The sequence below is a fragment of the Asparagus officinalis genome, chromosome 7, assembly GCF_001876935.1.
Source record: "Asparagus officinalis chromosome 7, Aspof.V1, whole genome shotgun sequence".
Taxonomy (NCBI): Eukaryota; Viridiplantae; Streptophyta; class Magnoliopsida; order Asparagales; family Asparagaceae; genus Asparagus; species Asparagus officinalis.
In genome coordinates, this window is record NC_033800.1 from 146,909,869 (window position 1) to 146,927,285 (window position 17,417).

The 17,417-nt window shown below is 37.6% G+C and overlaps 2 protein-coding genes across 2 annotated transcripts; one reads left to right on the plus strand and one right to left on the minus strand.

The window, feature by feature from the left end:
• LOC109848167 (mitogen-activated protein kinase kinase kinase 1-like) lies at positions 5,911–12,003 on the plus strand. Its single transcript, XM_020417539.1, is given in 9 exon segments — positions 5,911–6,292; positions 6,294–6,358; positions 8,191–8,275; positions 8,486–8,548; positions 9,244–9,401; positions 10,060–10,135; positions 10,217–10,276; positions 10,687–10,794; positions 11,136–12,003. Coding segments are annotated over 9 exon segments (1,119 nt in total). The 5' UTR covers positions 5,911–6,004; the 3' UTR covers positions 11,352–12,003.
• Positions 12,374–17,416, minus strand: LOC109847935 (the record flags this gene model as incomplete). The annotated part of the gene is made up of 8 exons (XM_020417165.1): positions 12,374–12,847; positions 12,931–13,076; positions 13,208–14,182; positions 14,263–14,400; positions 14,513–14,644; positions 15,229–15,376; positions 16,502–16,593; positions 17,372–17,416. Coding segments are annotated over 8 exons (1,830 nt in total), but the record flags the coding sequence as incomplete, so codon positions are not given.

The following is a 17,417-nucleotide window of genomic DNA, read 5'->3' on the forward strand; positions in this document are numbered from 1 at the left end:
ATTTCATCCCCTCCCTCTCCTCCTCCTCCTCCTCTCCAATTCCCCTCTCCTCCCCTCCTCCGCCTCCAAAACTTTTTGGGTCGAGTTCGATTAGGTTCTTGATTGAGGACTCACACATCTCGACATCGCCGTGAGTACGAGACCCACTTAGGATCGAGCTCCATGTGGGCGCATCAAGCTTCATCTGGCATCGAGGTTCACTACACCCACGCTCTTCCGATGAGCCCAGCTTCGTGCGTAGAGATCTGTGATGCATCCATAATGCTTTCAAGGAATTCTTCTGCTCCTCCGCAAAATCCAGATTTATCTAGGACATCTCTCATGTAATTAAACTCAGCCTCAAGAGGGATGTGGCTAGATTTCAGCTCAGCATCTGCTAAGGATTACGCAAAATATATAAGAAATGAGAGAAGTGGGTCTTCAGAACGTTTGATATGTAATGCAAATACTTTACCTTGTAACTGAGCATAATTTGCTGGACTGATTCCTTCCTCTTCTTCAAAATATGAAATGAGAACATAAAGTGGGCTTAATATCCTGCAAACCATCATCTTCTGGGATTGACTTCAATCTCCCAGGCTGTCTTTTGTATTCTCTGACTGAAACAGACTCGGGCAATTGAGCGCATTTATCAAAAGACTCATGCCATCGATCATGCGGGCCCAGGTGAGCACATTCCTCTCCGGAATCGCGTGGAAGAGCATGCGAGTGAGGTCGAGGTGCCCAGCGCGTAGGTAGGACGAGACGACAGAGTTGTAGCAGGTGAGGTCGGCGGGGCGGGGGGCTTCGTGGAAGAGCTGGAGGGCGGGGAAGAGGGAGCTGGAGGGCGGAGGAGGGGAGGAGAGGGGAATTGGAGAGGAGAAGGACGTTGACGAGGATGATGAGGAGGAGGAGGAGGGGGAGGGAGGAGATGAAATATTTTTGTGATAATTTTGTTGGCCTCTTTGTTTTGATGATGTTTAACAAATAATTTACTACTAATGTTATTTGTCTAGTGTTTATGGTTTTTTATTTATTGTAGACAAACAACGCGTTGGAGGATGGATGGAATTGCGTCATAACGATCATATCAAATGGAGGTTGGCGGAATAGTGGTTGAAGCCTTGCAATTCAAGTTGAAGATCCAAGTCCAAGCTTCATCCACAAAGTTTATCAAGTTGAGCTACAATGAAGATCAAGATCAAGCTTGGGTAACATTAGTTTGTGTTTATATTATGTGTGTTAGTACTTTAAGCTCAATCATATATACACACACATATTTGGTTTTTATATATATAGTTATATATATACACAAGTTTTGGTTATGGACTTAACAATCATTGTATATATATTTCATTAAGTCCATAAAATCATTTCATAGGGTTTTAAAACATTTTTTATGTCAAAACATCAAATTTCATGTATATCACATTTTCATGTTTTAGACACACTTACAAAATACATGAGTTTTCATAAATGAGAAACTCAATTTGAGAAAATCTTTTTCTAACATGTTCAATTTCATGTTTATAAATGTTTAGCAAAGTTTTATCAATTTTGGAATTAATTTGTTATGTTTATTTGAATTTACAAAATCAAGTTTTTAATAAGCTCATGTTCGTGCATGTTTTTACAAAACTGATGTGTTTTCACAATTGGAAAATACGATTTGAAAATTTTCTTCATTTACATATTTATACTTATATATATAAACATTTCTCCAAGTTTTACTAATTTTGGAGTTGTTTTGTTATTTTTAATTGAATTTACAAAACCGAGTTTTTAGCAGTTTTTTCAGAAACTATATATCTATGTTCAAATATTTATTTCTATCAAATGGGAAGTGATATTTCATAAATTCTTTCTCTAACATGTTTATCTACATGTCTAGAACTTTCCATTAAAATTTCATGATTTTTGGAGTTGATTTACTATTTTTAATTAATTTTATAAAGTTAGATATGCAAATTTCCACAAACTGCCAAAATCAGAAACTGTCCGTGAACAGTGCGGTCGACCGCTGTTACTGTAGCAGTCGGACGTTGTACAGTAACGATAACATCTGTTTCTTTATTTTTTTTACTGGGTTTTTAGGGTTTTTTGAGTTGTTTTCTTCTATCCTATATATACCCATTTGTCATAATTATTTTTTATCACCAAGAGAGAGTTTTAAACAAGTTTTAAAAAAATATTAAAAGTTTGTTTAGTTTGTTTTAAGTTTGGGGTTTTTGTTTACAAAGGAAGAAGCTTGCGTTGTCAATTGAGGGATTCATCCTCAATCTTCTCCATCCTCTCCTTTGTGTTTATAGAGAAATTTATTTAACTCTTTTCTCTAGCAATTTTATTATTGTTTTTCATATTCTTATTATTGCTAGTTTGCTAATTGAGTTAGATCTTATTTTACTCATTGTTTATACACACCCAATTGAGCTTATTGTATTTTTATACATGGTATATTTGGGTTGGTGAGAGTTGTAACAATTGAGTGTGTGTTTTAATTGAGTTCTCGCCTTGTATTAGAGAACAAATCATTTGTTGTTATTTGAGAGTGTTGTAGAGTTTTCGGTTAGTTAGAAAACTGTATTGTGAGGTGTGGAGTGTAGACGTTGATCGGTGACCGTTGAAAACCGATACTGTGAGGTGTAAACGTTATTCGGGTGAGCGTAGAAAACCCGGTTGTGATAGTGGATTTCTCCCAGGGAGTGGGGAGCGGAGACGTAGGACGGAAGGTCCGAACTCCGTGATCATATTGTGTGTTTGCATTGTTTATTTACACTATCACTCTTATCTTGTTTATGTTTATTTCACCATTGTGTTAGTTTATATATCCTTGCATATATTACCTCTTTGCTAGGATATATCTCTTTATTTATATTGCTTATTCTTGCTTATAACTCGTGTATATCTATCTTGTAATAATATATTTGTATTAGTTTTAATTGGCATAAAATCGGATTAGATTAGCTTAAGATCCTAATCAGCCCCCCTCTAGGGTCTAACAAATTTTGGGTATAAATTTAATAATTTTGGGAGATAAGGGGTTAAAAGCAATTTTTCTCTCTGGATTTTGAGAAAAGTGACTTATTGATAAAAAGTATGAGATTAAATGCCTTATCGTCGCCAGAGTTTTTAAAAATACCAAACTGGCAAAATGATTCGTATAAAAATACCAATTTGGTATTTTAGCCTGGTAAAAAATAACAAGAGCTTTTATCTCCTAATACTCGACTCTAGTCCTCATGGACGAGCGAGAACGGGCTAATCTTGGGTTGACGAGCTGTGCAACAGGCGGCCCTCATTCTATGATTTCAATTTGGGGAAAATAATTAGGTTCGAAGAGGAAGAAGATGAAGAAGAGAAAGAATAATATTATTTAGTAAGGAGATGGGTTCGTAGAGTTATAATTAATATAACAAGTAAGGGTAGTTTGCACTTAAATTAGTCACGTGAGGCAGCACATGGGAATATTCTCACGGTTAGCTGATCGAAGATAGGAAACTGTACATCTCCCTTTCGAAATGGCTAAATACCCATATTGGTATTTTAATTCAACCCTATTTGCTAAGAAGGTATTTTAAATAAAAAAATCGGCGTTAAGGCATTTTAATTGATTAAAATTACCAATTAGGTTCTTTTTCTCGTCGGCGACCATTTTTCCGGGGAGAACTCGTCACGTGCGTGACACGTGATGACTTAATCTGTGTTTTAGCTGATGATGTGGCTCGGTTTGCTGATGTGGCTCGGTTTTAGCTGCTGATGTGGCTTAATCACAATTTAAGTCCAAAACGAACCAACCTGGACCCTAAAAATTTCAAAACAAAGATCAAACTTCCACGCATTCACTCCAGATCTCAGATCCAACTCAATTATCTTCCCTTTACCGCTAACAGAAGCAGCCAAAAACCCCCGATTCCAGGAACTTCTAGAAGAAAACGCCATGGGAATTCGGAGAGAAGAGAGTGAGAAGACGAAGATCACTGCAGACTAGATTACCGCCGGCGCGGCCATGGATCGATGCAAGAGAAAGAGGTTCTATTTATACGGTAATTTCTCCACTAATTTTTCGCTAATTTTTTTACCAATTTTAGAAATGGGGGATTTTAAAATGCATCGACTCTTATTCTTCCTGTCACTGCCACGTCAGAAAACCGGTTGAATTAAAATGCACGTGACGAGTTCTCGCCGGAAAAGTGGTCGCCGACGAGAAAAAGGACCTAATTGGTAATTTTAATCAATTAAAATGCCTTAACGTCGATTTTTTTATTTAAAATACCTTCTTGACAAATGGGGTTGAATTAAAATACCAATATGGGTATTTAGCCCTTTCGAAACTTGAGATATATTGCTGGCTTTTTAAGAAACAATAGGATATCCAAGTGCAATTTAGCCTTGTGATTTTAAAAAGTTGTTGTGAAATTAAAAAAAAAAAAAAGGTGAAGGCGAAAGAATAGTCTCTTTTCAAAGAATAGTTCGAAGTATTTAATGGTCAAACTAAAATGTTATAAATGTACCTTTGATTATAATTATTTCTAACCGAGCATGCCACAAAAGGAAGGAAAATTTTATAAGTTACCAATCTTCCGAAAATAAAGTTTATATTTTTTAAATTATAAGTTTTCCCTTTAGTTTAATATTTGTTACTAATTTGATCCTCCTATAGTTAAATAGAACATATTTATTAAATGATGTGCGTGTTTAAAATTTTAAGAAGCCAGATACATCCAAAGACATCTTTGAAGAATGAGAGATGTTCAAGAGAAACAATCAAAAAGTGATTGTACGACATTACTCGAGAAACAAAAAATATGTTATCCAACAAAGGAATTTATTGACCTTTTTTTTCTTCAATTCAAATCCCCAAAATTTAAATGATTTTTTTTAAACCAGATGATGAATTAAAGATCGTGAATTGCGACGACCGAAGAAAAATCAGCTTCGTTATAGCCAATACGCAAACAAACCAACCACGTAATAATTCATTGTATATTAATAGAGATCAAAGATCCCTCAAGTAAGCTCTTTGATATTCAACAATGTAAATAAATAAATAATATTTTCAACCTCGCTAAAATTTTTTTAAGGACCCAAAATATGGGACCAATAGAGGGGACAAATAAGGTGTCCCCTCCTATTGGATAATGAGTTGGCCATCATTAATGATAGCCAACTCATTATCCAATAGTAGGGGGACACCTCACTTGTCCCCTCTATTAGTCTCATATTTTAGGTCCCTGTAGCAAAGCTCAAATAAATATTGGGATCCAGTACGGTCATCAGGTAGTTTAATTACCCGCCAGCGCCAAAACCATAATTTTAATTTTTAATATTCGCTACTAATCGCCGGCATTATAGAAGACGAGCTTGAAAAGTCTCCTCCAAAGTCCAGTCTCTCTCCGATCTCTCCGCGTTCTCGACTCTCACTTTCATCGCAGCAGTCAAACCCTAACCCTAATTATTCTTGCCCCTTCTTTTATTAATGGAATCAAAATCCCCCGATGTTCTCTTTCTCCTCCCCTAGCAAGAATCGCGGCAGCAAGAGCGTCATGGACCCTCGCCGCCCCCGGGCGCGCCTCGATCGCGCGGAACGCGCCAAGAAATCGAATACGACGCGCGGCGGCGGAGCCTCGTCGCGTGAGACCCTCCGCTTCACCCGGTCCCTCGACCTCTCGCCGTCGTACTCGAACCAGACGAGCTTTCGAATTGGCGGGAGCATCGAAGGCGAGGTTCGATTTGATTTGCCAGAGCTTGGGGCTTTCTGGACCCGAGGAGTTCGCGATCTCGGCCGCGCTGGGAGGCGAGCAGGGAGAGGACGATCGTCGTCGGATCTGCTTCCTCGTCCCGTTTTCTCCGGCGAGTCGAGTTCGGGAGGAGGAGTGCTGAAGCTCGCAGATCCAGCGGCTAGGGTTTGCGAGAATGGGCGGGATTTTGAGAATCCATTAGGCCTTCAACAGAAGCTGTGGTTCAGAATTCGAGGGATGGGGGGATTAAAGGGGTCCGGCCGCCGACGCTGACCCCACCGGATGCGATGTCGATCAAGACACGATCGGCGCCTCCGACGATGTCGAGATCTGAGCTGGAGAAGGTTGGGTCTCCTTGGGATTTGATTATGTCTTTCGCACCGGATGATGATGATGAAGAGGGAGGGGAGAGAAGGAGATTTTATCAGTCTGAGGAGGAGGAGGAGGAGGAGGAGGGGGTGAGGGAGAGATTGAGAGCGGAAACTTCGGAGGATGTTACTTCGACGTCTAACGATGATGATTCGTCGAGCACTGCAACTGATATCTCGCCGATTGGGAGATTCAACAGGACGATTCAAGGATTGGTAAGGGAGGATGATATGAAGCGAGTCATTTGGACCGTGTATGAGCGGAATTAATGGGTTAAGTAGATGATGCATTCTAAATTTTGGATTTTTCTTTGTGACTTCTTAAACTATTATTTGCTTTGGAGCATTCTGTTTATTTTTTTTTTTATAATGGCTCCATTCATCTTGTTGGCTTCTTTGGTTGCACCTATGGCAAAGATGTTTATTCCTTAGCCTCAGCAGCTATGAACTTAACTGGCATATGGGGGTGGGGTGGGGGGGGGGGGGGAATGGCCAGACTAGCAAGGCTTAAAAAAAAGATAAAATTGTGTTTAGGCATCTGAGATTTTTAGAAATTCCCTATCACTTAAATGTCATAAATTTTATTATATCAAGATAGCAAAAGCTAAAATAGTTCTATAATTTGATATATTTTGTGTGCAGTGTACAAAGGGATGAATCTTTGATTTTAGAGGTCTAAAAGTAATGGAGAAAAGATATTGGGCTGCAATAGAATTTCTAAAAATGCCATAGTCTAGAACAGAATTTTCCAAAAAATATATAATGCCTAGATGTTACGTACCTTTGCCTCCATGACTGTGTGGAGGCCTATGTCAACCTGACTTTTGCTCCCATTTGATGTCATTAAGTGCTTAGATCTGTATTTGTGTATCACATGAATTTTTGATGTGTCTTTAAATTACCTAATGGTTAGAAACAATTCGGTTTGTGAAATACTTAAACGATATGGATAATTTCTTATTAGTAATGATAAGTGTCAGGATTTCAAGCTTCTTTCAGATACATCATTTGCTATAAGGATTGGACCTGATCTAGATGAGACAACTATATCATTTCAATACTCTGATGGAATACCTTCAACCCTGTCTCAACCTTAGTGAATTTCCCATAGACTTTGAGCATAGCTAGCTGACTTATCTCATCTAATTCATTTTGAAAACCCAATTATCCAACTTGATGGTGTTTTAGTATACCATGTAGAGCTAACACAGAGAGATTGGTCAACCTATCTGGTTCATTTTGGAAATGTATTGTATTTGACTTGCTACTCTACCTGCATTTGACTTATATGAATATCATTTCAAATACATAACCTTGTCCATCTCCCTGAGTCAACTTATCTGAATAGGATTTTACTCTACAACCATGAGAATTGGGTCCGTATAGGCACAAATTTGCCTATATCATACAAGGATTCTTTCTCCATTATATTAGGGTACCTGACACCCTAAATACAAGACAAAAATTACAAAAGTATTGTGATAACAAAGCATTAAAGGATTAATATATGTGTTGTACCTCGTATCTTCCAAGCTTCTTACTTTAAGCATTGTGAAGTACCTTCAGATTGTTGAGCTTCCTGAACAAGGAATTTTATCTGTGATGATATGGCCTGTATCTGCTTTTATTGCCTGAGACTGTCCTCTCATTGATGAAAATTTGTCAGTGTTCTTTCAGAATAATCTTTTATACAAAACTTGCTATATTGCATTTCTAAATTTTATAATTCAATTCTTGCTAAACTTTGTGGTACCCATTATGTTTTATATCATATTCAAATTTAACCTGGATGATAGACTCAGTTTTAATAATCTGAACAAGAATTGAAACGTGCATCTTCTACTAATGAAAGAACTTGATAAACACGCAAGATTTGAAGGTTTTCCCCTTCCTTGCCTTACGAAGTTCATTCTGCTAGTTAAATTATGTTGGCATTGGCTTATTCTCCTGGAATACCTAAACTTATCAGCTTATCTTGACAGTAAACACGCAAGATTTGAAGGTTTTTCCCTTCCTTGCCTTACGAAGTTCATTCTGCTAGTTAAATTATGTTGGCATTGGCTTGTTCTCTTGGAATACCTAAACTTATCAGCTTATCTTGACAGTGACGGTTTCTTTTTTGCTGTAAAAGAAGTATCTTTACTTGGTCGTGGAAGTGATGCCCAACAATGCATTCTTCAACTTGAGCAGGTGAAATAATGTCTATTTGTCCTGTTTCCTTGATACTTTATGTTGTGTTTTTTACTTCTTAGGTTCATCTTTAGTGTTCCCTCACGTTACCAATTTTACTGTTTTAATATTTATAACCGCCTGAATTTTCATGGAAGATATTTATGTATCTTTAACTTAGTCCTTTTGACTGTTGATATTGCTATTTCTCACGTTTAAATTTACTTTCAGGAGATTGCTCTCTTAAGCCAGTTTGAACATGAAAACGTTGTTCAGTACTACGGAACAGAGAAGGTATGTACAGTTGGGGTTATAGCTTCACTTTCGTAAGCTCTGCAGAATTATTTTTGTTCAATTGTACTTTCCTGGTTGAGGTTGTTGCTGAAATAAATGGGTTGCTAAATTGCTTATAACCTTTTCCTGTTGAACAATAGTAGAACTTAAAACTCGACATGTACTGTTGATCAGATTTGACTCGTTTTTGTTGAATTTGAATGAGCCCCTGTTGAATCTGAAACATAAAATTGAATGGTGTGATAATTTTATTACTTTCATCTCAATTTTTTATAGTTGCTCTGGTATTTTAGATATTATTAATGCCTTATATTTGTAGTATACTAGTATTCCTTTGATACTTAATTTGCTTGAGTTATGCACTGCAACTACTTGTGATCCCAGTTCTCCTTGGATGTTAATTTCTGTATTTAATAAAAATGTTACTTTCTTGCGTTGCGCAAATGAAATGTTCCATCCATAGTTGATTATCTGGTAAAATCATCATCATGGTAGTTGGTTAAATGCTCTTTAGGTTTATAATTTCTCAACCTTGAGCAGGATTGAGGTTGTACAATATGCATGTATAAATTTATGTAGAAATTTGATCACCATTAGCAAAATTTCAATCTTTTTCAAGTAGTTTTACAGTGTTGTATTCTTGGTATTTTGGTATATAAGCTGCTTATGATAGATTCTTGGGTACTTTTCTACAGGACCCAGAAAAACTATTCATTTTCCTTGAGCTTGTCACACAAGGCTCTCTAGTATCTCTGTATCACAAGTATCATCTTCGAGATAGCCAAGTCTCTGCATACACCAGACAGATTTTAAAGGGTTTAAATTATCTTCATGAGCGCAATGTAGTTCACAGGTGATGCAACTGTCTAAACCATTACATTTGTTTAAAACAGATACCTGAAAGATTTCCCTTGACTTTACTTTGTGATCATGCTTTACTATATTAATGATTTCCTAGAAAATTTTCAAATTCACAGGCCAGTTCAGTTCTATTTTAAACTGATTTCTGAAAAGAAACTCGGTTTTTTTTGTCATTCTAATATTATTCCTTAATGATATCTTACACTAGATTTTTTCATAAGTTTCAAGGCTTCTGATCGCCTCTTATTTGTTTTAAACAAAATCCTAAGAATTTTGTTTTAATTTTTCCTATTTTCAGCATGTGACACAAATTCCTTAAGATGATGTTTCCTGCCGCAGTTTCATTCTCTATTTCCTGTTTCCTTCTCTCATATTCATAATGATGAAACAGTGATAAGCTGTGTATTTTTTATTTTATTTTTACTTTTTTTTTTGTTGCATCCCATCACTGTAACTTGCTATACAGCATTGAGTTACTAGAAACAGTATGAAACTAAAAATACCTGGAACAGGCTATGCCTATACTCTAAATGCAAGGAAACTATTTTATTACTCTTGATGGCCCTCGTTTTTTTTTTATTACATTTCTCATTTGGAAAGATAAGTCTTCTTCATCTCGTAATTTTTTTATCTGCTTTCTTCTTTGCCAGAGATATTAAATGCGCCAACATTTTGGTTCATGCAAGTGGATCTGTGAAATTAGCAGATTTTGGATTGGCTAAACAGGTTTATTATTCTGCGCATCTGTGATCCTTATCCCCCCCCCCCCCGCCTTTTTTATTTTGTTATGACTGTAAAAAATTTCAGATTACCAAGATCAACGTGCTGAAATCTTGCAAAGGAAGTGTATACTGGATGGCTCCAGAGGTTCAGTTGCTTTCTTTCAATCCAATTTATTATTATTTTTTCCCTGGAAACCTGAAATTTTGTTTATCACACACAAAAGCTGCTTTAACTAGGGGAAAGTGTGCTTGATATAGTTCATCGTCGTCCAAGCCTTTTACCACTAAATGGGGATGGGTCTGGAACATGATTCTAAGTTGAAAATTTTTCAACTGCAACCTGATCTGATTTTTAAGACCAATCAAGTCCTCAAGCGGTGATCATGCGCCTGCGCATGGTAACGTGTCCACCCATCTAGATGCACATACAAAATATGTCATCGTAATAAGTTGCTGTGCTTTCTATGCTATTTACCAAGGAGGCAAACATTTTATTATATTATCATCATCTACACTGCTTCGCTTCCTTTTCTCATTAGGCATTTATCTTTTCAGGTTGTTAAACCAAGACAGCCATATGGACCTGCAGCTGATATATGGAGCCTTGGCTGTACTGTGCTTGAGATGTTAACTCGTCAGGTTCCATATCCAAATATGGAATGGGTGAGTAATCTATTGATAGTAATTTTACGATATTGTTCGTCTTACGATTCGATTTAAATTTTAGGTAGTAAATTAAAACAATATGATATATTGATAATGAGCAACATTCTTTAAAAGTATTGCTAAGACTGCATATGCTACTTAAGTGTTGGCCGTGTGCATATCCTTGTGATCCTGAGAATTCAAAGTATCCGGTAGATCGAAAAATTAAAGAGAATGTACCACACATAAATATGTGTGGCTATGTGACACTAACCCTTTCACATAACGTTTATATTCCGAACTAATTAAACTGATGCAATATACTTTATGAATTTTTTTTTTTTACCCTTGTTTTACAGATACATGTACTTTACAAGGTTGGAAAGGGTGAAAAACCTCCAATTCCCCCCAATATCTCGACGGATGCCCGAGATTTCATCACCCAATGCGTACAAGTCAATCCATCTGACAGGCCCTCTGCTTCTCAGCTATTAGAGCATCCATTTGTCCGAAGATCACTCCCATTTCTAGGATCAGTCCCTGATTATTCTTCTTCACCTAGCAACAACAGATAAAATTTATTTTTTACATCTAGGTACGGAAGCAAGAAAACTTTCTCCTGTGCACTACCTCCATCATGTTCTATTTTGAGATAACCCCCTAAACTTTAAAAATGTTGCTAAACCTGCCTTGAGTTATCGGAGTGTTTCAGAAACCGTCCAAACATTTCCATTTTTTTTCCCCAAATACTATACCCCTAAAGGTGTGTGAGATGAACCGGTAACAGGACCCAAATAACCTTTTCAAATTATTATTATTATAGGAAAATTAACAATGAAACCCCCAAAACTCTTATCTAACCCTAATTAGAGAGAGGGGAGAGACATGAAAGGGGTTGTTAATCAGGGGAGATCTTTGTCATTTGGACAAGTGTTCAGTTTAGATTTAACCAATGTTAGAGAGGAGGGTTGTCTGTCAACTGTAACGTAATGGGCCAAGGGCCAAGGGCCGGTTCATCTTAGGCTCCGACTTTTTATGGGAGTTTTGTATATATCCACACCTTCTTTTTTAGACGACCGGAATTGTACACACATGTATATATATGTTTGTATGTGTTATTTCGCAAGGCGTGTTGATGTTTCATCCATCGAAGGATTGTATCCTCATGTACATATAATTGGCTATTTCTAGAGAAATCTGGGGTGTTTGTGATTGCGAGAGTTCAAATTTCGCCTACGTATCTCCCTTCTTTACTTTTTATCTTTTTGCGCGACTATGTTTTCCTCGACCTAAGTTTCTCAGCTTAAATGGATTGCCATGGACGGTCGAATTCATTGATTTCTCATCCTCCAAACCCATCTGAGCCGAGAGGGTTGAGTTCATAAAGTTGTAAATTGGCGAATCCGCCATCGTGTACTCTGAGAAGGGTCAGGTGTACACAGCGTTGCCGGAGGTTGTTTGCGTGTACTCTGAGAAGGGTCAGGTGTACACACGTGCTTCTCATGACTCTCCAAAGATAATAGAGACATCAGAGAAGATGATGGAAGCCATCAGATTCCGCAGCAAAGAACGAGATCCTCTTAGCGAATTACTCGAGTGCAAAAACCAACCAAAATTATTTCAAGAACTACATACCGAGGTTATTTTATCGTCTCGTTCCTAGGATACATTTCATACACCTCGCATCTCGTATTACATTAATCATGCGTATGCCACGCGATTATTTTCTTTCCCCTTTCAACAGCTAAAGATACAAGCCTACGGGATGAAACTACCATCCCCTTGTATTCCTGTGTATAAATAAACAGCGTATATATAACGAAACTGTAGACCAACTCAGCTAAAACTGGCTCTTTCATCACAGTTCAAAATGATGGTAGCCAAACCGTGCGAACTAAAATCTAGTGTGTCCTCCCCCTAAAACTTGAGCTTTTCTCCAGGGTATACGGAAGCAGGCTTAACGACGCCTACCCTCTTTTGCTCAGGAAATTCCTGGCTTGGCTTGCCATTCTGTCGCGGCACACTGACCTCAGTATTTTCCTCGGTGTTTTTGCCTTTATCTCTCCCCTGCCTGTCGTAAGAACAAAGCCGTGACTTTGTTAATGAAAGTTGGACCGACGTAGGATTAGATTCTTCGAAAAGAAAACACCGTACCTGACATGGTTAACAAGGAAGAGAGCTCCGATCAATGTCATTGCTCCCACCACAGATTTCAGCACTTTTTTGCCTTTGGCTCTCTCTTTAGGCTTCCCATTTGAGTTGAGCTCAGGCATTAATTTCTTCTCACATCCTTCTGGTCCCTATTCAAACCAATTAATAACGGACATTTAGTTAAGAACAAAGCGATTGATATTATAACTATAAAGCGCGGATTCTATTAATGTGCGACTTTTTGGCGTGTGTATATGAAACATTTACTCCCAAATATTACCTTCATTGGTTTTCCATTGCCATCTGCTTCTTCATTCTCCTTGATGGAACCGATCAGAGCATCTCCTTGATTTTTGCCATCAATTCTTTCCTCTGCAAATATATCCCTTTTGAATGATACTTCTTTCTCAGAAATCTTAACTTCCATCAGGGAAATATTTTCCTCTGCAAATATATCCCTTTTAGGATCACTTACCAGTGGAAATGAGAAGTTATCAGCAGTATAGTCATTATTTGCATACTCCTCTTCTGAACCTACTTCAACCTCATCAGCAGTCTTTTGTCTATTTTCTAGGTTCCGATCCAATTCCACAGAACTCGCAGAGGGGCTGGAGATTTTAGAAGGCACCCTTTGGTCATCACCATCACCAATGCTGTAAAACATGATATTGTTCCCATCACCGGTAGAATTGCTAGGATCCGTCTTAAAGGTACTAATAGTACTCTTTTCATTACTTCCTTCAGCATTTACTTCCTTTTCTATCCCATATATCTTCTCATATACTGTATCTTGCTCCGAGATACTATTATCATCGCTGATAATAGTTTGAACCTCCGGTGAAGGGCGTTTAACTGTGTTAATATATTCTTCTTTTGGATGCTCATGGCTTATATTAATAGCAGAAGATGAAGACTGAGCCAAATTATTTTCTTCTTCATCAACTACATTCAGTCCATCCAAATAATGAGGAAAGCGTCCATTAGCTAACGTAAAATTTTGCGTGCTTGCTATATCAACAACTTCAATCTGTTCTTGAGCATCTGATCTCAATTGTGTTTGTACCTTAGATAGATCTCCATCAACTACCAAATCTCCTTCAGGTGAATCCATTTCCATTAGGTTGGAAAGTTTGGCAGCATCATAAGAAGCATTTGAGAACGAACTATGAAACACAACCTCAGTATAAGCGCTTTCTGCTTCGTCAGACTCGGAATATGAATCATAATGCAGAGTGTTCTGTCCACCAAGGCTTGTCTACAGAGGATAAAATATATTAGTCAGCAGATAGAACTGATAACTATATTGGCAGTCTATTTGGTGATAACAGATAATACCATCGGTTCAGTAGATGAGCTAGTATATCCACCGGAACTTGAAGAGCTATATTGTGATTTTTCCAGGGTTCTACGGATACCACCGACCATTTCAGTAGGCATTGCAATTGTATATGTGACTTTATCAAAATCTGGAACCTACAACAGAAAAGTTCATTTCTTTATCTGGGAGAAGATTGACCTCAATAACATGTTCAAGCTTAAATATAGAACAAAATACATATTGGTGTTTGTGTCCTCCAGTGCTCACATTTAGATTCTCCAACCTTGCTTTCTTAGAGAAAGAACGGATACACATACAGACTCTTCGAACATCTCTTTTCTCAACAACATCAGATGGAGAGAACAAATCGATACCTGTCAACCCCAGGATCTGGCATACCTGATGAACAGAAGGAAGTTCTCTATCAGCAGGTTATACAAAGTTTCAGCAAGACATTAAAAAAAAGAATAATTGCACGTCTGTAGATTAAAAAGAACAAATCACTTCTGTTAAAAAACAAAAGAACAAATCGCCCAGTACTTTATAATGATTAGGCTGAGGGAGAACGAATGATTCCACACTCTAAGAAAGCATTTCAGGTTGAAGGTGAGGAGATGCTTGAGAAACAGAGAATTTCATAACCAAAATAATTTTCCATCAAGCAATCACTATGTAGATTCTCCATTGAAATCACACTTCGTCTAATGCCAAAACAAGGGGTTTGTCTAAGCTGTTAACATATTTATCCTGTGATCTCTTAACCTCCCAGCAGTAATTGACACTAGACTTAGGCTGTCTACATCTTGATTGATCACAGTTGCAGTCTCGGACCAGCATGACTACCCCGCCCTACTCTCCGGCGACCAAACCCATGGACATATTTTTATTTGAAAAAACTTTATGATTCAGTTAAAAAGTAACATATGTATAATTTTAATTAAATGACAAATATTTCAAATTAGTAAGTGGCAGGCAGATAATACCTTCAGAAACGAATCAACCTTAGGGTAAGGCATGTATTTCCCATCGCTCTTGCCAGATGAAGTTCGCTCATATATATACACTTTTGAACTCGTCAACTCTACATGCTTTTTCAGAAGCATTTTCCAGGTTAACTTTGATACTTGGAACCTAGTAGGGATGAAGAAAAATCCATAAGTCGAACATGTCCGAAATTGTGCAATAGCAATAAAGCAAGAATCATCCAAAAGAAAAGAATAGTTTTGCGATCATTAAGTGTAGATGGCATGTATTGAATAACTAGTATGCTATAATTCTCAAATAACCAGATGCGTTCTATATAGGAAAGCTGAAACTAGTGCTAGTTTGAATATTGTATGTTTATTCAACTCCACATAAGTAAGGTGAATAGGCCGTGACCCATGAAAATTAAAAGCAAACAGCCTACACCCGATTCTTGTTTGCTATTGCTGCCTATCCCTAAAGGAAAGTTTTCACAATGTATATTTGACATTTACGCATGTATAATTTCTGAGAACCATGCAAATGTCTGATATTTATAGAAAACCATAATTAAATGGTATATCACATGAACACTTCGTGCATATGAGGCTTATTCTGTATTGCATCTCTAATGGGAGGCCATTAATGCAATATACAGAATAAATGATAGTTACCTTCTTACATAGCATCATTACCAAAATGCATGTCCATCACCACATTATCAAGAGCTTCAGCTGATGAGCGGTGAGCCAACAATTGTAGTGTACCACCCCAAAAAAAACCTACCCAGGCTCCTCGCAGAGTAGGCACCTGTTATTTACGTGCACTAAGGAATTATTTTCCTCTTCTGGCATTTAATGAAGGACTTTAGCCAATATCTTTTAATCTGGTGCTCGTGTCTTATGTTACTGATCATGGCGTCACACCACCCAGAAGCTTAAACTGATGGTGGTGGTTCAGTAATTGTTTTATCCGTAACATCCAAGCTTCCAACAATATGGGCATTAAGGACAGCATATGTGCCACATGAACCTAGGTATGTCTCTTTTTTACTATGTCAATTCTCACACTCACACTACATTCACAGAAGGGGTGGAGAAATCTAATCATATATGTACTAAAAAAACTAGGAAATATACTTATGTCTCTTTTTTACTATGTCAATTCTCACACTCGCACTTCATTCACAGAAGGGGTGGAGAAATTTAATCATATATGAACTTAAAAAAAAACTAGGAAATACACTTACTGAAAACGAAAGAAATAAGAAATGCAGCAGGAAAGTAGACATACAGCAATTCTCCATCGGCAAGTAAATCAGCAATAGCCGTCTCCTCATCAAATCTTATGTGCAGAACCTCCCCCAGCCATATTCTGGTCTGCGTCTGTAAAATGAACAAGCTACTTCAGCAAGCTGCTTACAACATCAGGTGCTAAACATAAAATTTGGAATGGCAAAAGCATGATGATGGTGGGGAGCTCCCGGAGAGCTCCTCCTTTGGAGCAGGACAAATGCATCGATTGTCACGCCGCAAAAAAAAAAAATTATATGGAAGCTATATCACATAGAGCATGGAGGCAGGAGGTAAGCAACACCAAGACCCTCAAAAATGTGATTTTTCCCATTATGACGACACAAAATGCGACCATCCTACTTCAGTCTAGTTGAGCGTTGCAAAATGGATCGCAATAGTTTACTCGATAAAATGCCCTAAATCTAGGCATAATGATATGAATTCGTTTTTTTTTTTTTTCCGTTTTCTTTTCTCAGTCTCTCATTGAATAACTTATCACTAATCTATTCAATTCACTTGTAAAAGATTTTGCATTTTAAGCAACGCCCTTTTACATAAAACTCCATGATTCTCTTCCACTTTCCTCCTAGCAAATCAGCCCACATAAAATTTTGCAGAAGATAATTGCCCAAGTCAAACACTCCCCAATACTGCTAAAGCCATCTCCTTTATCTAAAATCTGAGGGTTCTTCAACGTAAAAAAGCAAACTTTCCCCCGAAAACATTAAAAAAAACATTAGCTAGAAGCCAAGATAACCAAACCAATACTTCAATCAATCAGAACTCGCGGTAATAGCTTTAATTTTAGTAAGAACCCCGAATCGCCGCCAACGTACTCAGAAAACAAAACCAAGTGAAGGGCGCCTACCTGCAAAAACACGTCATCGAGCTCACGAAAGCTAGACTCGGCGGAG